This window comes from Engystomops pustulosus, chromosome 10 (genome assembly GCF_040894005.1).
Source record: "Engystomops pustulosus chromosome 10, aEngPut4.maternal, whole genome shotgun sequence".
NCBI classification, from domain to species: Eukaryota; Metazoa; Chordata; class Amphibia; order Anura; family Leptodactylidae; genus Engystomops; species Engystomops pustulosus.
Genome location: NC_092420.1, coordinates 2,236,836 through 2,259,245, shown reverse-complemented (window position 1 = coordinate 2,259,245; position 22,410 = coordinate 2,236,836). Strand labels below are relative to the sequence as shown.

Genomic DNA, 22,410 nt, shown 5'->3' with positions numbered 1-22,410 from the left:
GATGACACCAGTTGAATACAAATATATACATTTTCAGACTTGATACTTTGTGTTACATTAAAAAGAAATCAAAATGTTTCCATTGGACAAAGAAGAGGAATGGCTACTCCTTAATAATCATGAAGTGCAGGTCCCTGATTGTTGTAGAAGTGTTTGCAGTCCATGATGTCATGAGAGGGTCCAGTGATGTCACTGCGGGGTCATGTGACAGGCGCCAGGCTTCATGCTATTGGTTGGTTTCATGCATATGAGATCATGCAGATTATAATTTGGAGGATCCTTCATGCTGGAGACTTGTCGTCTTGTAATCTATTCCTGTGATTCATCTTCCTTAACTTCTCCGGTTCGATCTGCAAAACATTCGTAATGTTGTTAATCTTTTAATTATTATTGATAAACTCCCCCTATGGAGGTCCTGCAGTCACTGGCTGATAATATGGTATATATCTGCATATACTGTGTATGAGAGAATAGTCGGCCTGACCCCAGCAATCTCCGCAAAGACCTGACATCCTCCACAGGAGTCCCATCACAATGACACTCACCATGCGACGTCTCCGTATGACTTCTGTCTTTTATTGAATTGCTCTTTATGTTCTTCTCCGGGTGACAGAAGATAATATACAGTTTTGGCACAAAGACAAAGACGAGTATGACGAGACCGCACAGACTGATGGAGGCGCAGAGAGTGGTGACCTGAACCTGCCGGAGACACAAGAGACACAATGTCATCATAGAGGGTCTGCATTACAACCCCCTACAGTATGGAGACCGCAGAGTATGACAAGACTGCAGGGACTGATGGAGGCGCAGAGAGCGGTGACCTGAACCTGCAGGAGATACAAGAGACACAATGGGGCTCATATACTAAGGATCCGCGGGACTGCGATTCCGTCGGGTTTCCCGAATATTTCCATTTTGCCCTGAATTGTCCTCAGTTTTTGGCGCACATGATCGGATTGTGGCGCATCGGCGCTGGCTTGCACACGACAGAAATCGGGGGGTGTGGCAATCAGGCAACACGACGGATTCGGACAAACTGCGGAATTTAAAAAAGGTAATGTGTCGCAAGATCAAGCACTCACATGCACCGGGAAGAAGGTAAACTCAGCAGATCACAGCGCAGAAGCGACACATGCAGGAAATTGGACACACAACCTTAGTGAATCACGGCAGACCCGAATCCTCATTGGACAATAGAACCGCGGGATCGCGACAGGACCAGGTAAGTAAATCTGCCCCATTGTCATCATGGAGGGTCCTCACTACAACCCCCTACAGTATGGAGACCACAGAGGATGACAAGAGCGCAGAGACTGATGGAGGCGCAGAGAGCGGTGACCTGAACCTGAACAAGACACAGGAGACTCAATGTCATCATAGAGATGCAACACCCCAGGACTTGAGGCGGTGCAGAGGATGCGGTTGCAACCGGGCCCAAGAGGCTTAGGGGGCCATAAGGTGTCTCGTTCCCATATGAGAAGACTATTACTATAAACCATACATTGTAGTTGGGGGCCTGGCACAGACTTTGCACTGGGGCCCATCAGCTTCAAGTTACTGCAACATCCCTCAGCAGCAGATAAAGTCGGTGCTATGCTCCACACCGCTGGCGTGCAAATGGATGTCCACTGGTGAATGAAGTGCAGATAAACCTCCCTTTTCATGCAGGGGTAGGAACTGGTCATCAGCTCAGCAGGAGAGGTCTACAGAGCCGGGCACATCTGGAGCTGTATCAGCTCTGCAGCACCAATCAGTAGTGGCTGAAAAACTAAGACTAAAAACCCAGAGCCCAATGGATGAGCCTATATTTATAGTGTTTAGGCCTCTGGAAAGTTCCAAGTGACCAACAAAAACATCAGCCTGCATTTGCACCAGGTGGTTTATATAACAATAATCAGAATGCACAATTAACTAAGACATGCTGCACACAAGATACCCACGTAGACCACTCGTCCGAGCTGTTATTACTCACATACAGTATGTAGCCTAGATAGGGAGAAAATGGCTAGATATGGGAAAGCTGGGGCTTTGGGCTACTGATCCCAACAGGGTGATCAGTCCTGCTGGGTCCACTAGATTATCAGAGAAATAATTTAGTAATTAACCCAATGCTGGGACATTACAGAGGTTCCTCACTATAACCCCCTGTAGTACAGGGACCCCAGTGGATGAGTCTGGATATAATAATCATGAGAGGTGGAGAACGTCCTACAAGTTGTGGTTACATCAATGGGATCCGTTATGTTTCTGCTTTTTTAAGGTTCATTATCTGACTATACACAAATCTCAAATTGTCAAAAAGAGGACAACACTAAATAAATGGTAACATTGTCAGGTGCTCCCTGGGGTATAAGAAGCCATTTTTCTTCATTGAAGATGCACATAATTTCTCTGTGGAGCTTCTTAACATTTGGGCCCAGTATAACCTCTGAACACATACTTTTTCTTTGGATTGAAATGTGCTATTACCAAAAGTGTGTGTTCAGAGGTCATCATGTGCTGAAGGAAGGGTGATTGCTGCAGTGATATGTTAGGTTTCTTCATTTTACCTTGGGGATATTGGCAACCACAAAGAAGACGGGCACGGAGGACAACCAGATGATGCAGGTGGTGTACATGGTGAATCCAATGCATTTGGCTTCATTGAAGTTTTCCGGATACTTGCGGGATTTAAAGGCATAGACTGTGCAGAGGAGAATGAGGAGGACATTGTACACCAGGGAGAGCAGTATCTTCATGTCTCCTGATTTACACTTCAGAATCACTAGTGGTTTATCTGAAGATACAGACTCAATGACCTCAGCCGGGTCTACAACCAGCCATATCACCAGCCCCAGGATCTGGCAGGTGATGAGGGCCAGGCAGATAGACAGCTGAGACGCCAGGTTGATGTAACGCGGTGGTGCAATCCCCTTCTGGGCGCTGTTGAAGATGCGGGTGATACGATTGGTCTTGGTCAATAAGGCAGAATAACAAATAGCAAATGATGTGGCAAGTCCCAGGCGTCGGAGACCACAGATGACAACAGAAGGACGAGCAATGAAGGTAAAAGTCATGATATAGAGGAGCAGGACTCCACTCAGCAGGATGTAACAGAACTCTCGCCCCGAGGCCTTCACTATTGGGGTGTTGTTATTCCATAACAGGACTCCGCCCACAAAGATGGTGGAAAGTATTCCCAGGCCGGAGAAACAGAGCGATCCGATAGCCAGTCCATCCCCCCACTGGATGTAATCTACAGGGAGCTCGGAGCAGTTATCGTGGTCTTTGTCGGGCCAGTACCCGAGGTCACAGGCTTTACATGTGGTCTCATTTATTACAATCTGATTTTCTTTGCACTCAGTACAGTCCCAGCAGCAAGTATTCCCCAGGACAATGTTCCTCACTTCATTTTTACCACAAGGTTTACGACAGCGGGATTCAGGCGCCATGTTATTCTCCCACATACTATGATTGATGTTGAGTGTCAGCTCCTCTGCCCAGGATCCAATCTGCTGGTACTGGAAGCTTCCATTGATCTCCTGGATGGTGAAGATGTTGTATCGGGCAGGTCCATAACTATTGTGGTCAAAATCCACCGTGTACTGAACATCCGGAGGACTGAATGGAGCTGAGGAGGAGGAAACAATATGTTAACTAAAAGAACATATAGCCCAGAGTCCATACATCAACAACACATATGACGTTGGGAAGAAGGTAGATTAATCAACACCTTGCCCAGATCCATGGAAGATCGGAGCAGAGGCAGAGATGACAATCCTGAGAATGAAGTGTAGACAATACATTTGAGAAGGGAGGTTTATTAGGACATAACATTATTCCAGGACCCTGTAAGACTCTGGCAGATCCTGGTAACTTATCACAACAGGATTCAGAAGAAGAGAACCGGCTCCGAACAGTTGGGAATTCCAGTTGCAAAGTCTTGAGACTTATGTGATTGATGTGAGGAGCAGCCGACCTCCATCCATCCATCTAGTGTGGAGTAAATAGAAGCTGGAAATGTTACCTGGCTATGAACACTAGATATAAAACGCTTGTTTACAAATATCCAATCGGACCAGGGTTTTCTTGCGGTATGTGAGATGTTGAAGATCTGCTCTTAGATAATGCAATTTTACGCGATCCAGCGGCGCATTCTCTGCGGAGGATTCGGGTCTTCCGGCGATTCACTAAGGCAGTTCCTCCGACGTCCACCAGGTGTCGCTGCTGCGTTGTAGTCCGCCGAGGCCCGCCGGAGTTCACGATCCATTGCTGGGTGAAGGTAAGCGCGTGTCCAGCGACACTTTATTTTTTTTTTAAATGCGGCGGTTTTTACGAATCCGTCAGGTTTTCGATCGGCCACGCCCCCTCCCGATTTCCATCGCGTGCGCCACAATCCGATCGCGTGTGCCAAAAACCCGAGGCAATACAGGGAAAATCGGTGCAAAACGGAAAAATAAGGGCCCAAATTGCGCGTAAAAGCGCAATTTGGGCCCTTAGTAAATGACCCCCAATTTCAATTTGGAGATGATCAATGAGACCCTGCTGCTCCTGTTGCTCCAAGCTAATATTTTTAATGTCTTTTTTTGAGAAACAATTCTATTGTTTTATGGAAGTGAAATTTGGCTGATTTTGGAATGGATTTAACGGAAATCTACCAACGGGATCAAGCACATTTAAATGCTCTTCTCTTAGCTTCTTATGTCCTTGTTTTTATAAAAAGCGGATTTAAAAATTATGCAAATGAGCCTTCGAGGCTCCATGCATGCCAATTGAGCCTGGAGCTGTACTGATTCATTTGCATAATTTTAAAAGCCTTTTTAAAAAAATAAACAATGGCATAAGAAGCCCAAGGAAGAATGTATCCTGCCAGAGACGAGGCGCCCACTAGTATGTAAGTGCGTGGTTTACAATCCTTCATCTTGGTGGTAGATTTTTTGATTTATTTGAACAATTGCCATACACTTGTATCACTATGGAAAGGGATAAAAAAATACCATTAATTACTTGTGAATTTGTAAGAGTTCAGGAAAAATTTGTCACCGCACTTTATACTAAAGAGGTCGATCGTAACAATTTGTTGGTATAAAATAGTTACCAATAGGCCAATTTATTAGAGCCAGGAGAATTTGTGACATAGATGCTGAATATCTCAGACATATGCATAAACTGATAGACCGGAGATATCTGAGAGAAGCAGTGATGGACGAGGAGCGGATTGAAGGTGTTTAATGGAGGAAGTTGGTGGGAGAAAAACTAAAAAGGTGAATGAGCGACCGATCTCCATCTCTAGGTAGGATAAACCACGTAAAAAATGGTTATGAAGAATTGGTGGTTGCTGAAACACGATGCTAAATATCATAGTGTACATAAGGTTAATTTCAGGTTCATTTGCAAAAAAAGAAATGAATTGATAAAATCTGATATCAAAAGTTAAAAAATGACAGATGTTAAGTGCACAAGAAAGGAAGGGCCCTTTTTTCATGTCTATGATGGCAACGTTGTCCCTCACTTATCAGATGTTCTTGGATTAAATGATCAACTTTATTGTGTTTTTGTGATGCATCCCATGGGAGTACATTGAATAGATTGTGTATATGATAACATTGTAATGTTAGGCTCCAATATAGATATGTAGTATATATGTGTATATATACTGTGAGAAAGTGAGAGGTGTTGTGTGGGAAAACCGCTATCTGTCTTACAGGCAGATGAAATGCTGGTGGTAAAAGCCCTGGGTTTGTCTGCAGTAACCCAAGGGTTAATGCAGACATGATAAGCAGGAATAGTCTGTTTTGTCTGTGTTGGCCTAGCTAACACAGACACATTGGTAATGTCCGTACTGGGCCTGCTTATTATGGAGTAGGGGTAGGCTGGTAGTGGGACTCCTACTCCACCCGGGCTTCGGTCCTGGGCTTTTGTATAGCCCACAGGTGCAGGTCACAGGCCTCGTTAGGGCCTGATTTAGTCTGCAGGCCAGAAGCAGTGGGAGAGGCCCTACCTGGAGAGCTGAAAGCGAGATTGCATTCTCACAGCAAAGGTAACTGAGGGTCTCCTGTCTTGCTGCTGGCCAAGAGCGTGTGCCAGGCAGCCTGGTACCCGGATAGCTAGGGTCCTCAAAATGTATTAGACAGCGCCTAGCCGGGCAGGAATTACTTTTATAATGTTTTTGCATGTGCCTAAGCCAAGGCTGAATTTGTGTTCTGTTTTGCAAGTGTGAATAAACACTTAAGTTGGACTTTTAAACCTGCGTGTGTCACTGCTTCCTGCACTGCTACCTGTCAACTACCAGAGCAATTCCCCACATATGGTGGATTGGAGCGGGCAAAGTGCAGTGAAGTATACACTAGTGCATGTCCTGGAAGTTGACAGCACTGAAGCTGCAAGCAACAGCCATGGAGGAGTTAATCAAGCAGCTTGTCCAGTCCAACGTGCAGCAGCAAGAGACAAACAGATTGCTGCTCCAGCAGATAACAGCCCTGACCGCTGCTCAGCAAAGGACTGTCCCAGCAATGACGGTGAAGGACGCCAGGAAAGAGGTCCGCAAAGCTATGACCAAGATGACCGCCGAGGATGATGTGGAGGCCTATCTGACAGGCTTTGAGAGGGTGGCCACCCGAGAGAGGTTGCCACAGCAACACTGGGCAGAGGTGTTGGCCCCCTTCCTCGTCGCTGATCCCCAGCAGGCATACTACGACCTGAGCGAGGAGTATGCCCGGGACTACTCCAAGGTAAAGGCAGAGATCTTGGCCCGACTAGGAGTGGATCAGCATCTACGCGCTCAAAGAGTGAATAGCTGGAGATACCAGGAGGCGCTACCACCGAGGGGGCAGATGCACCAACTTGTTCACTTGGTCCGCAAGTGGCTTCAGCCGGAGACATCAACCCCAGCCCAGATGGTCGAGAAGGTTGTTTTGGACCGTTTCCTGAGGGCCTTGCCGGGTGAGATCCAACAATGGGTGGGACACGGGGACCCGTCTGATGCCGATGCGCTGGTGGGGTTGGTGGAGAGGTTTTGTGCCACTCAGGCCCTAACAAAGAAAGCCCCTTATACCAAGACAGGCCTTAAGGCACGGAAGGTCTTGTCACCCACAAATTCCCGGGGCAGGACAACGCCCAATGTCCGGGAAGTACCCCAGGGGAGGAGGAGGGGGGAGGCTCCCACCTGTTGGACCTGCCATGAGCCAGGTCATATTGCAGCCCATTGCCCCAATTCCTCAGAGCCCATGGACTGCAGTTCCGCCAGAAGGGTTTCTCTCTATGCTGCCCCTGTCTACACAGCTACTAGCCCCGACTCTGCTGATGAGCGCCACCTGTGCCGGGTGACTGTGGCAGGGCATCCAGCGTTGGCCCTGCTGGACTCAGGCAGTCGGGTGACCTTGATTAATGGGTCCCTCACAGACCCCAAGGCGGTCACAGGGCGCACAATTGGAGTCCTGTGCATCCATGGGGACGTAAAGGACTACCCCACCACAGTTATTAACTTCCAGACCTCTTGTGGAGAGACACTACATGAGGCAGCGGTTGTCAAGAACTTGCCCCATGACCTTATCTTGGGACGGGACTTCCCCATGTTCTGGACTCTATGGCAGGGAAACCAAGAGTTGGGGGGTTGTTCTCCTGTGTTGTCTGGTCAGATCTCTGAAGCCGAGCCTGATGACCCAGACTCTGGAGTTCCTGCCATAGGGGTGACCGCCACAGAAGATGGAAGTGTAATGTTTCCCCTAGATGTTATGGCAGGCGAAACTGAGGAGGTAGTGACAGGACCGCAGTTGTCTGATTTGGAGGTATCCCGTGACAACTTTGGTACTGCCCAACTCCAGGACCCCACTCTGGTCCGTGCCAGAGAAAATGTGGTAGAAATTAATGGCGTACCTCAGCACCCAGGTGCGGATAAGTTGTTCCCTCGTGTGGTGGTAAATCAGGAGTTATTGTACCGCATTGATAAGGTCCACGGTGAAACCCGGGAGCAGTTAATGGTGCCTCAGCCATATCGTCAGATGGTGTTAGACCTTGCACATAAGCATGTGATGGGAGGGCACCTAGGTACCACAAAAACTCTGGAATGCATCTTGCAGCGTTTTTACTGGCCAGGAGTATATGATAGGGTAAAAAGGTATTGTGAAACTTGCCCTGATTGTCAATTGCATGCTCCCATGGTACACTTTCGAAGTCCGTTGGTACCTCTGCCCATTATTGAGGTACCCTTTGAAAGGGTCGCCATGGATTTGGTCGGTCCTTTAGTTAAATCTGCTCGGGGGCATCAGCATATCCTGGTAGTCATGGACTATGCTACCCGATATCCTGAGGCCATCCCACTGCGGCACACCTCTGCGAAACTAATTGCTAAAGAGTTGTTTGCCATGTTCTGCCGGGTGGAACTTCCCAAGGAGATCCTCACAGATCAGGGGACTCCTTTTATGTCAAAAGTCACCAAGGAGCTATGTCGGCTCTTTAATATTAAACAGTTGCGCACCTCTGTGTACCATCCTCAGACGGATGGATTGGTAGAACGGTTCAACAAAACTTTAAAGAGTATGCTAAAAAAGGTGGTAAACAAGGATGGGAAGGACTGGGATGTACTATTGCCATATTTAATGTTCGCCATCCGAGAAGTCCCACAAGCCTCTACTGGGTTCTCGCCGTTTGAGTTAGTGTATGGCAGACATCCCAGGGGTCTCCTGGACATAGCCAAAGAGACATGGGAACAAGAGCCCACCCCCCACAAAAGTGTAATAGACCATATCGCAGATATGCAGGACAGGGTGGCAGCCGTCATGCCCATAGTCAAGGAGCATATGGAGGAGGCACAAAGAACTCAAAGCCGGGTTTATAACAGGTCAGCAAAAGTAAGGAGCTTTAGTCCCGGTGATCGTGTGTTGGTGCTAGTCCCCACTGTAGAAAGTAAGTTTCTCGCTAAATGGCAAGGACCGTATGAGGTTATAGAGAAAATAGGAGAGGTGAACTACAGGATACGTCAGCCCGGACGGAGAAAACCCGAGCAGACTTATCATGTAAATCTGTTGAAGGCCTGGAAAGACAGAGAGAGTCTGCATACAGAGATGGTCCTGGCTAGTCCACCTCCTGCGATACCCTCACCGGCCGCAGATAAGCCTGTGCCGGAGGCAGAAGTGCGAATAGCCGATACCCTTACCAAAGAGCAACAGCGAGAGGCTCGAGAGTTTGTAGCAAGAAATACAGATGTGTTCTCAGAGTTGCCTGGTTACACATCTGTAATTAAACATGATATTGTCACTGAGCCAGGGATAAAGGTAAAATTAAGGCCGTACCGAGTCCCTGAAGCTCGTAGACAAGCCATATCAGAAGAAGTTCAGAAGATGCTGAAGCTAGGGGTTATTGAGGAGTCCAAAAGTGAGTGGGCCAGTCCAATTGTTCTAATTCCCAAACCGGATGGGACGTTGCGATTTTGCAACGATTTTAGAAAATTGAATGAGGTGTCTAAGTTTGATGCCTATCCCATGCCCCGGGTGGACGAGCTTATTGAGAGACTAGGGGGTGCTCGGTACTTCACCACCCTGGATCTAACTAAAGGATATTGGCAGGTACCCCTGACAGATAGGGCTAAAGAATAGACAGCCTTTATCACCCCTGAGGGCCTTTTTCACTATGTTGTATTACCGTTTGGGCTTCATGGGGCCCCCGCTACCTTTCAACGGTTAATGGACATAGTGTTAAAGCCACATAGGAGATACGCCTCCGCCTATCTAGATGACATTATCATCTACAGCCAAGACTGGGCGAGTCACTTGGCCAAGGTACAGGCCGTAGTGAACTCTCTAAGGGCAGCGGGCCTGACTGCAAACCCCAAGAAGTGTGCGCTGGGAATGGAGGAGACACACTATTTGGGGTATGTGATCGGTCGAGGTATAATTAAACCTCAGATCAACAAGATTGACGCTATACAGGGTTGGCCTCAACCAGTGAGCACAAAGCAAGTCAGGGCATTCCTGGGCATTGTAGGGTACTACAGACGGTTTATACCAAACTTTGCCACCATGTCCGCTCCCCTGACAGACCTGCTGAAGGGTAAAAGGCCTGTCATGGTGCGGTGGAATGAACAAGCAGAAGGTGCTTTTCAGGCATTGAAGTCTGCGTTGTGTGGATCTCCCATCCTCATTGCGCCAAACTTCAAGAAAGAGTTTATTGTGCAGACGGATGCGTCAGATGTAGGACTGGGAGCTGTCCTGTCTCAGGAGGTGAATGGCGAGGAACACCCCATTACTTACCTGAGCAGGAAGCTCACGCCAGCTGAAAAAAATTACAGTATCGTAGAGAAGGAATGTCTGGCGATAAAGTGGGCATTAGAGTCCCTACGGTACTACTTGCTGGGACGACAGTTCCGTCTCATAACTGACCACTCTCCTCTCACGTGGATGAGTAGAACTAAGGAGAAGAATGCCAGGGTCACTAGGTGGTTCTTGTCCCTCCAAAATTTCAGTTTCATGGTGGAGCACAGAGCCGGGAAGCTACAGGGCAATGCGGATGCCTTGTCCCGAACGCATTGCTTAATGTCAGGAGTTCGCCCCGGTGGGTCTGAACTGAGGGGGAGGGTATGTGAGAAAGTGAGAGGTGTTGTGTGGGAAAACCGCTATCTGTCTTACAGGCAGATGAAATGCTGGTGGTAAAAGCCCTGGGTTTGTCTGCAGTAACCCAAGGGTTAATGCAGACATGATAAGCAGGAATAGTCTGTTTTGTCTGTGTTGGCCTAGCTAACACAGACACATTGGTAATGTCCGTACTGGGCCTGCTTATTATGGAGTAGGGGTAGGCTGGTAGTGGGACTCCTACTCCACCCGGGCTTCGGTCCTGGGCTTTTGTATAGCCCACAGGTGCAGGTCACAGGCCTCGTTAGGGTCTGATTTAGTCTGCAGGCCAGAAGCAGTAGGGGAGGCCCTACCTGGAGAGCTGAAAGCGAGATTGCATTCTCACAGCAAAAGGTAACTGAGGGTCTCCTGTCTTGCTGTTGGCCAAGAGCGTGTGCCAGGCAGCCTGGTACCCGGATAGCTAGGGTCCTCAAAATGTATTAGACAGCGCCTAGCCGGGCAGGAATTACTTTTATAATGTTTTTGCATGTGCCTAAGCCAAGGCTGAATTTGTGTTCTGTTTTGCAAGTGTGAATAAACACTTAAGTTGGACTTTTAAACCTGCGTGTGTCACTGCTTCCTGCACTGCTACCTGTCAACTACCAGAGCAATTCCCCACAATACTCACCGGCAACTGGAATGCGCGTGCCTGGGGAAGCACTTACCTCACCCGAACACCAGCACATGTGGAAACCATGAGAACTTTTATGTACTACTTATGGATTTCAAAGGACTTTGTACAATATGGTGAATACACCGGAGTTTACTTGTACATGATGTCGATCCATAAGATGAAAAAGATGAAGAGAAAGTTACCAGGTAAGTAAAAGCTGATAACTGTCCCCTACACTGATACATCCCAGACCCGACATCAGATCCCCCCTGCCCCCAGTGTAATAACCTCAGGATGCCCCATTCTCACCGGTAAATCTCGTCTTTCTTAGAAACGTCATGAAGGTCCCATTGTGCTCCCTCACACAGTCCGCGCTCATATTAGGGCAGGTGGAGGAGGACATGTTCTGCAGGGCGTGAGCGATGGCGTACACTGCGTTCACTACAGACTGGACCTTGGGTGAAGGTTTTTTAGGCTTTGTTTCTGTGATGTTTTTTTCCTCTGGCAATGAAACAAAAGAAAAGTCGTCAGAAAACAAGGATCTGACCTGAGGGTCTGTATAATTGTAGGCGTTTGCTTCCATCTTCGCCTGGAAATACTCATTAAACTTTAGCAGAGGATAAGACTGGATGTCCACAGAGATGACACGTCCTACAGCCTTGTTATATGTCTCCATAATCGCCTCTGTTAATCCCCAGGATCCACTGACCACCCAGGTGAAGGAGACATTCTCTGTATGAGCGTCAATCAGGAGATGTTCCAGATGAAATGGGTCAGTAAATAGAACCAGCACCTGACCCTTGGGATGACGCTTCAGCTTTTTGATGTCCTCTTTGTAGCCTTCTCTGTAACATAAAACTAGACTGGTAGCAACACAGATCTCATGACGTTCAGCTTCTTTCTTGAATTCCTCCATGACTGAAGTAAAAGTCTTATCAGGAGATGACACGATGGAGACATAGGTCCAGTTATAATGGGTAAGGAGATCTATAATGGCTTTGATCTGATATTGGACAGAGGGCACCATGCACAGGAGGTAGGGACGCTTGTGTACTTGTAAAGCTCTGGTGGTAAAGCTCATCACTGGGAATTTTGACCTTTGGATATAGTGATAAATCTGGAAATAAACAATACAAATCAATGTAAACAGAAGGGACCACAAGCCCCGGGATCCGTGCCCCAGTGTAGAGAAAAATAATATGGTGGAAACTATGAACCAATACAAGACCCTCAACTATAAGCCGAGGCAGATTATCTCGCTATCTGGGGGACATCTATACAGTGCACTGGTTTCTACTCTGTAATACTACAATTTGCCAGGAGGGGCGCTACAGGAAAATGAAGCACTTGTTCTCCTGCTTTCTGGCATCTAACACTATGAGACTGTTCAAAGTGGAGCCTCCATGTGAGAAACAGACGGTTGTACTAGAAGAACATCAGTCATATCAGGACAACTTACCTCATCGGGTATAAACTCTCCTACAGTTCCCACCACGGCCGCTACAGGATGAGACTTGATCAGATCTTCCAGTTGTGGTTCTATTCGATTAAAATAGCAGAGGAATCTGATGGATGGGATCAGTTTTATCCCGGGAAGAAAAGCGGAGTTTCTATTAATTTCTTCTATAGCGAATCTCATGGCTTCCATCAGCTGCAGGCTTTCATAAAAGTATGATCTCTCTGTAGTAAACTGAAGGGATAAATCACAAATATAAAGTGGGAAAATCCCAGCAATCTCCAGTTCCAGTTCTGCGGACTGTACCCCAGACACATGACCCCCATTACTGCACAGCACCACCAGGGACAGTAGAGTCCAGGACAAGGCGGCCATCAGATGGATGAATCCGGACCTCAGAGACGACCTCCGGGGGAGATGAGAACCTCCTGTGCTCAGTCTGGGGCTAAAGACAGAAGGTAAGAAATGATCAGTGACTGTGGTATCTGTACAAAGGATATATTTGCACCGGCTATCTCCATCACTCACTATGCTGTATAGATGCCACAGTCCAAATTGAACGAAGCATCTCAAGGGTCCCTACCAACAAACTTCTCCTACACTTAACCTACAACATCCCCCATCGAGGCGGCCTCGCCTTTTTCTGGCTGGATCCCTTAGGTACCTGAGTGGCTCCTAACGGCCAAAACAGCAGGAACAATCAGCTGGTGCTAGATGGCTGGTTGGATGGTGTTCTGTAGGAGGTGGAGAACTTTAGAAGGGGGCAGCACGGGACCCAGGAGGAGTCTCTCCAATGTCCCACTGCTAACTATAGATTCATAAACTGCTTCAGGCTGTGTTCACACAATGCATTTGGATTACATTTAGAAACACAATTCCAACACAGTGGGGAGGAGTTGGTAACCCTAACCAATGGGAACCTGAATGTGCCCACTAACCTTACAAGGGGTTGGCCACTTTCAGTAACTAACTGATATATATATTATTTGTGTAATGAAAAGTTATACAATTTTTCAATAAACTTCCTGTATCGAATCCTCATAGTTTTCCAGAACTCTGCTTGCTGTCTTTCTATAGAAAGCTTCTCTATTTACTTCCAGTGGGTAGAATCTGTCCATGCTGATGTGATGGAGGTGAAGGTCCACCAGCCATTAGTAATAAGAGTTGTGTGATAATAATGGCTCCTGCAGCTCCATCACATCACCATGGACGGATTATATCCACTGGAAGTAAACTTAGAAGCTTTCTATAGAAGTATAGCAAGTGGAGATGTAGAAAACGGTGAGGAACTGTTACAGAAAGTATATTGGAAAATTGTATAAGTTTTCTTCACACAAACAATATAAATGATTTTCTAAAAGTGGACAACCCCTTTAAGCCAACAAAACCTAGCCCCCCCTAACCATATGTTACTGACCTATTAACATATACAGTGCCCTCTATAATTAAAGGTTTTGTCTGAGCTGAGAGGGGGGTGTAAAAAGAAGAAAGCAGTTTGTACTTACCCCCTTTGGTGCTCCGGTCCATTGCTCTGAATATCATCACCCTCGTTCTGTATGTATACAGAGGCGCAGCAGTAACATCACAACCAGAGCGGAAGCTGCTGCAGGTCCTGTCTGTGGTCCATGTTACACAGGGCGCAGGCAGAGGCTGCAGAGGGAGTGCCCAGTGGTCATTACGTTACTGCTGAATCTCTGTATACGTATAGACCAGGTGCGATGGGTGGCACAGCACTGGACGGAGCACCAGAGGAGGTAAGTACAACTGCTTTATTGTCTTTACAGCCTTCACACTCCAGTAGTAAAACAAATTATATATAAGCCTGGACAACACACACAGACATACATACATGACAATTTTCTTCTTCTATCTGGAGGACACGTTAGCTTCTTCCAGCCTAAACCAGCTTGGTTTAGCAACACAACAATGTTAGGGTCCTCATTTTATCATCAACTTCTAATTTTAATAGTTTTCTGTTGTTACCCCTAGAGATCACAGTAATGCCTCCGCAGTGGTAATAGTCACTCTGTCTGCTCCACATAGCCATAAGTCACTGTGTCTACCCCAGTAGTCACAGAGCTGCCCCCATTAGTGCAAGTGCTGTCCCCAGTAGTCAATGCTGAACCCAGAAGTCACAGGGTTGCCTCTATGAATCAGTAGCCAATGTTGCCCCCCCCCCGTAGCCAACGCTGCTCCATTAGTCACAGTGCTGCCACTATTCTCCAGCAGCCAAATCTGTCCCCATGTCCAAGTAGTCAGTGCTCTTCCTAGTAGCCACAGTGCTGCCCTCAGTAACCACAGTGCTGCCCCCATGCCCCAGTATCCAACGCTGTCCTTAGTAGACAGCCATGCCCCCAGTAGCGGTGATGCCCCCATGCTGCAGTAGTCACAGGGTGCTTCCCCTAGTAACCACAGTGCGGCCCCATGTCCCAGTATCCAACGCTGTCCTTAGTAGACAGCCATGCCCCCAGTAGCGGTGATGCCCCCATGCTGCAGTAGTCACAGAGTGCTTCCCCTAGTAACCACAGTGCGGTCCCCATGTTCCAGTATCCAATGCTGTCCTTAGTAGACAGCCATGCCCCCAGTGGCGGTGATGCCCCCATGCTGCAGTAGTCACAGAGTGCTTCCCCTAGTAGCCAAAGTGCGGCCCCCCTGCCCCAGTAGCCAGTGCTTCCCCAAGCAGCCAGTCCTGCCCTGTGGTCCAGTAGGAGACGGGTGGTGATCAGGTCCGAAAAAATGTATTTTCAAATAAAAAACACCCAGCCTTCCCCCACAACCCCTGTCCCCCTCTCCCATGTCCATGGTGGCCCTGATCATCAAGGCGTCTGGGGCTTATGATGGTCTTAGGACATTTTCGGAATGGGCCACCACTGAGCTTTTTATTTTTATGTGAACATATTATAACATCTCAATTCTGTCATCCCAATAGGTGATGGTGTAATATTACAATTAATATTGTATAATTGATCAAGAAACATTAAACCTGATAGAGTCCAATGTACAGCATATGAATATATCACTATATATATGTGTATATATATATATTAATCTTCTATTCTGCCTCAACCACCAAACCCTTCCCAGATATCACATATAACACACAGCACATACATCCGCACCTTTCAGATGAGGCTCCGGGGCTGAAGTCTGGACGTTACTTTTCCTTCCTCTTCCTCCTCCAGATTCTCCGGGAATCAGAGAGAATTCAGCGTCTTGTATATTCTCCTTATACAGAGGGAGGTGTATACAGGCAACTACTGCCCCCCCCCCATTACTAATACATTAATTCCATCACTGATACATTATATCCATCACTGATACATTATAACCATCACTGATTGGACACTCCCCGCTCAGGATGTGGACACAGATTTACTGAGAAACACTAAAAGTCATAATTATCACTCAGATTAATAATGTATAGAATATAACAATGAGAAATTTCTGTAAACTTTAAAATGTCAGGGAAGAAGAAATGCAAATATCAAATATCACAGCAGAATAGTGAGTGCAGCTCTGGGGTATAATACAGGATGTAACTCAGGATCAGTACAGGATAAGTAATGTCATGTATATACAGTGACTGCACCAGCAGCAGAATAGTGAGTGCAGCTCTGGGGTATAATACAGGATGTAACTCAGGATCAGTAAAGGATAAGTAATGTCATGTATGTACACAGTGACTGCACCAGCAGCAGAATAGTGAGTGCAGCTCTGGAGTATAATACAGGATGTAACTCAGGATCAGTACAGGATAAGTAATGTCATGTATGTACACAGTGACTGCAGCAGCAGCAGAATAGTGAGTGCTGCTCTGGGGTATAATACAGGATGTAACTCAGGATCAGTACAGGATAAGTAATGTCATGTATGTACACAGTGACTGCCCCAGCAGCAGAATAGTGAGTGCAGCTCTGGGGTATAATACAGGATGTTACTCAGGATCAGTACAGGATAAGTAATGTCATGTATGTACACAGTGACTGCACCAGCAGCAGAATAGTGAGTGCAGCTCTGGGGTATAATACAGGATGTAACTCAGGATCAGTACAGGATAAGTAATGTCATGTATGTACAGTGACTGCACCAGCAGCAGAATACTGAGTGCAGCTCTGGGGTATAATACAGGATGTAACTCAGGATCAGTACAGGATAAGTAATGTCATGTATGTACACAGTGACTGCCCCAGCAGCAGAATAGTGAGTGCAGCTCTGGGGTATAATACAGGATGTTACTCAGGATCAGTACAGGATAAGTAATGTCATGTATGTACACAGTGACTGCACCAGCAGCAGAATAGTGAGTGCAGCTCTGGGGTATAATACAGGATGTAACTCAGGATCAGTAAAGGATAAGTAATGTCATGTATGTACACAGTGACTGCACCAGCAGCAGAATAGTGAGTACAGCTCTGGGGTATAATACAGGATGTAACTCAGGATCAGTACAGGATAAGTAATGTCATGTATGTACACAGTGACTGCACCAGCAGCAGAATAGTGAGTGCAGCTCTGGAGTATAATACAGGATGTATCTCAGGATCAGTACAGGAGGAGTAATGTCATGTATGTACACAGTGACTGCACCAGCAGCAGAAGAGTGAGTGCAGCTCTGGGGTATAATACAGGATGTAACTCAGGATCAGTACAGGATAAGTAATGTCATGTATGTATACAGTGACTGCACCAGCAGCAGAATAGTGAGTGCAGCTCTGGGGTATAATACAGGATGTAACTCAGGATCAGTACAGGATAAGAAATGTCATGTATGTACAGTGACTGCACCAGCAGCAGAATACTGAGTGCAGCTCTGGGGTATAATACAGGATGTAACTCAGGATCAGTACAGGACAAGTAATGTCATGTATGTACACAGTGACTGCACCAGCAGCAGAATAGTGAGTGCAGCTCTGGGGTATAATACAGGATGTAACTCAGGATCAGTACAGGATAAGTAATGTCATGTATGTACACAGTGACTGCACCAGCAGCAGAATAGTGAGTGCAGCTCTGGGGTATAATACAGGATGTTACTCAGGATCAGTACAGGATAAGTAATGTCATGTATGTACACAGTGACTGCACCAGCAGCAGAATAGTGAGTGCAGCTCTGGGGTATAATACAGGATGTAACTCAGGATCAGTAAAGGATAAGTAATGTCATGTATGTACACAGTGACTGCACCAGCAGCAGAATAGTGAGTACAGCTCTGGGGTATAATACAGGATGTTACTCAGGATCAGTACAGGATAAGTAATGTCATGTATGTACACAGTGACTGCACCAGCAGCAGAATAGTGAGTGCAGCTCTGGGGTATAATACAGGATGTAACTCAGGATCAGTAAAGGATAAGTAATGTCATGTATGTACACAGTGACTGCACCAGCAGCAGAATAGTGAGTACAGCTCTGGGGTATAATACAGGATGTAACTCAGGATCAGTACAGTATAAGTAATGTCATGTATGTACACAGTGACTGCACCAGCAGCAGAATAGTGAGTGCAGCTCTGGAGTATAATACAGGATGTATCTCAGGATCAGTACAGGAGGAGTAATGTCATGTATGTACACAGTGACTGCACCAGCAGCAGAAGAGTGAGTGCAGCTCTGGGGTATAATACAGGATGTAACTCAGGATCAGTACAGGATAAGTAATGTCATGTATGTATACAGTGACTGCACCAGCAGCAGAATAGTGAGTGCAGCTCTGGGGTATAATACAGGATGTAACTCAGGATCAGTACAGGATAAGAAATGTCATGTATGTACAGTGACTGCACCAGCAGCAGAATACTGAGTGCAGCTCTGGGGTATAATACAGGATGTAACTCAGGATCAGTACAGGATAAGTAATGTCATGTATGTACACAGTGACTGCCCCAGCAGCAGAATAGTGAGTGCAGCTCTGGGGTATAATACAGGATGTTACTCAGGATCAGTACAGGACAAGTAATGTCATGTATGTACACAGTGACTGCACCAGCAGCAGAATAGTGAGTGCAGCTCTGGGGTATAATACAGGATGTAACTCAGGATCAGTACAGGATAAGTAATGTCATGTATGTACACAGTGACTGCACCAGCAGCAGAATAGTGAGTGCAGCTCTGGGGTATAACACAGGATGTAACTCAGGATCAGTACAGGATAAGTAATGTCATGTATGTACACAGTGACTGCACCAGCAGCAGAATAGTGAGTGCAGCTCTGGGGTATAATACAGGATGTAACTCAGGATCAGTACAGGACAAGTAATGTCATGTATGTACACAGTGACTGCACCAGCAGAAGAATAGTGAGTGCAGCTCTGGGGTATAATACAGGATGTAACTCAGGATCAGTACAGGATAAGTAATGTCATGTATGTACACAGTGACTGCACCACCAACAGCAGAATAGTGAGTGCAGCTCTGGAGTATAATACAGGATGTAACTCAGGATCAGTAGAGGATAAGTAATGACATGTATATACACAGTGACTGCACCAGCAGCAGAATAGTGAGTGCAGCTCTGGGGTATAATACAGGATGTAACTCAGGATCAGTACAGGATAAGTAATGTCATGTATGTACACAGTGACTGCACCAGCAGCAGAATAGTGAGTGCAGCTCTGGGGTATAATACAGGATGTAACTCAGGATCAGTACAGGATAAGAAATGTCATGTATGTAAAGTAAATTAGATTTACTATAATTAACAGAGATTTACCAATGACACCAGGGATGCTATAAGAGGAATAGCAGAACAACTTGGTCCAATATCCCTAATGACATGGCAGAATAGGATAGTCGTAGGTATGTTGTTAACTGAGGTTTGTAAAATATCTGTCTCTTATTGTACCTGTACTATTGTTGTATTTGAACTTTTATCCCAAATCATACAGCTCCAGATGGGAGCATAACCAAGGCATTAGAGGGTCTTACATCACAATCGGAAGATTTGGCAGAAAATTCTGGTAACAATAGCACCTTTTCAAATTGGCTTAAGTCTTTTCTGAAAAAGAAGGATTGATAGGGGGAGCATATAATTAAAATTTTAGGGAGATACTTTTAATCTTTAGTGTTTCAGACATAATTTTGGTGATAGACCTTTAACCTACTAAGGAATCAAGATGTTCTTTGTTTAAGGTTTAAAATCTAAACATTAAAAATATCTAGCAAACCCACCTGTGACAACATAAGGGGAAGTGATACTTTGAAACATAATGAAACATTCCTGGTGAAATGTTTTACAACACTCTGAAAAGTAATCTAACAAAGACAACGATCTATTCAAATAAAGTGAGCTTTTTGCTCAGACTAACTTTGAGTCTGTGTTGATTGCACGTTGTTTGCCGGACCAGACCTAACACCCCCATACGATTGTGTGCATAAGACCCAAAATTGTGCACTCCAACTTCTCCTACCAAGTTGTTATGCGCTGCTCAAAGTGCTGCATGTATCTTCTAACAGGTTTTTGACAGACAATCACAAGCCTACCAACCCTCCTCAATAATTTTAGGCCTCTAACTTATCATTTGCCCCTTTAAGAGATCGGTGAGCTCATAGAAGAAGAGGATTAGACTTTGCACTATAAACTTTTAGTTTTCGGCACCATAACAGTTTCTCCCCAAGTTTCCTCTTCAAATGATTTGTTTTTACATCATGCCGTGCAAGTCTTAAAGGGATATTCCTCCCACGAAGACAAGTTTCGTATATGTACTCAGGATAACAAAATAACAAATTGTCCAATTCACTGTTATTTACAAAAATCCAGCATTTCACAGATATAATTCCAACCTGTCTCTAGCAGTCCTGGTGTACACAAATTCACTTGCCCCTAGACAAGACCCTGTAACTTCTGACTTTAGGGTTGTCAGCCATCTTGGTTTTCTGTTTCACGGCCGTAGAGCTGAGATTTCTTTCTCTTTTGTTTCTCTGCCTCTAGCCCCGCCCCCTGCAATCAAGTCCCGCCCCCTGCAATCTAGCTCCACCCCCTGCAATCTAGCCCTGCTCCCTGCATTCCGGGACAGAGCTCACACTGACACATACACTGACTTCCTGCAGGCGGGAGCGTAAATAGTGTAAAGCTACACAGACAGATAAGTCTGAGATAAGATATCGGGAGAGGGGGAGGAAGGCAAAGCAGATCTAGTAGTGTGTTTGTTGCTGAATATCAAAGATGTAGCAGAGCTGACTGTATCATTGTGTGTAATCTCATGGATCTCATCATCTCTGATTTGTCTCAACTCTCTTCCTATGTGTCAGATACTAATACAATGTTCAGAAATAAAAGTGTAGATAAACCTTGGACCCTGATAATCTAACCACATTTTCAGCTCACGGAACTAGATGGATTATAATGTGTCTGCTCAGAGATTCCCCACCCCCACCCTGGAATCTTACATCACTGAGTGATAGGAGCTAAAACAGCAATACAACTGAGTAACACTGTAGTAAAGTAAAGATTCAAGTAAAGTGTTAAAATGAATCTTTATTGTGTAAACATCACTAGGGGATTAAAATTTGAGAATTTTCTGCCATGGAAAAACCCCTCTAAGTATCAAGTAAATGATAAACGTTCACAAACTACTATTTTAATGTCCCGCAAGATGGGTCATCTATGAGTTTATCACCTTTAAAGGGGCTCTACAGTCATAGAAAGTTAGAAAATCAGTGGGGGTCTCAGTGATGAGACCCACATGGATCTCAAGAGCGGGGGTCCGTTGTACCCCTGTTACACTTGAGATGTAGAGAGCAGCAATGTACCGGTTGCTCTATTCATCTCTATGGCATTGATGAAGATTGGCGAGTATGGAGCTCGGCGATCTCTGTCAGTGGACCCCCATTCTCGAGATCCAAGGGGGGTCTCATCACTGACACACCCAATGATCAGCAAGTTAGGACCTAACTCGCAATGACTGGAGAATCCCTTGAAGCGGTTTCATTTAATCTATGTTATAGTTCTTATAAACCTGCTCATTTGCTGCCATCTACTGCCTAAAGGGAGTCTTTACATTGGTCTTACTTCGCTCCTGCTACTAAGGAGTTAATGTGCTATCTATTAATTAATTATTAATGTGACTTTCCTCCTGAATCCCAGGCTTGGGTGAAGTATTGTTATGTGTTTAATGAAAATGCTTTTATATTTATATGCCTGATAAATGCTGAAACTAAGAGGAATCTTGACTGTGGATGAAGATTGATGACAGTGTGATAACACACTCCTGCGCAGAAAAAATGTAACACTCCCTGGGCTGATCTACGACACTACCGATTCCAGGGAAAGAGACGTCTTTTGTTTCTGCGATGCCCATGTGATCATTTACTAACCAATGAACTATAGACATTACTTCTTTATCGTTAACTAACCAAGCCCAGGTCCTGCCCCACTCAAAGTTTCTGTATAATCCTTTGTGACGCAAATAAAGCCTCTCACATCTGCCCAGCCTTGCAAGGCATCAGTTCTCCGCAGAGATTGAGAGCTTATATCATACTTCTGTCTTGGTGTGATTTCTTTGAGCTCACTCATTTTATGAATAATTAGAGAACCTGAGGTTGTGTGAACAGGGGCAGAACTCAACACCTGTGACCGTTTGGAAGGCTCAGAATATTCCCAAATTGTCCCTACAGAGTAAGTCTTTGAATTCAAGCTCTGTTTATGAGATCTAAGTTATTTTATCCTGCCTTTACTCCCTCCCCTATTCCCCTAATATTCTGTCCTCCTGTCCCCCATCTTATCTCATATTGTAGACTCTTTTCTCTATGGTTGCCTC

The 22,410-nt window shown here is 45.8% G+C and overlaps 1 protein-coding gene across 1 annotated transcript; it reads right to left on the bottom strand.

Moving 5' to 3' along the window:
* Window positions 1-226: 226 nt before the first annotated feature.
* On the bottom strand, window positions 227-22,166 carry LOC140104624 (metabotropic glutamate receptor 2-like). The gene is made up of 7 exons (XM_072128241.1): window positions 22,074-22,166; window positions 12,990-13,100; window positions 12,659-12,889; window positions 11,509-12,316; window positions 2,553-3,613; window positions 546-702; window positions 227-350 (listed from the first exon to the last, which is right to left on the bottom strand). Exons 1-7 carry the CDS (start codon window positions 22,164-22,166, stop codon window positions 310-312), a joined length of 2,502 nt encoding a protein of 833 aa, XP_071984342.1. The 3' UTR covers window positions 227-309.
* Window positions 22,167-22,410: the final 244 nt, after the last annotated feature.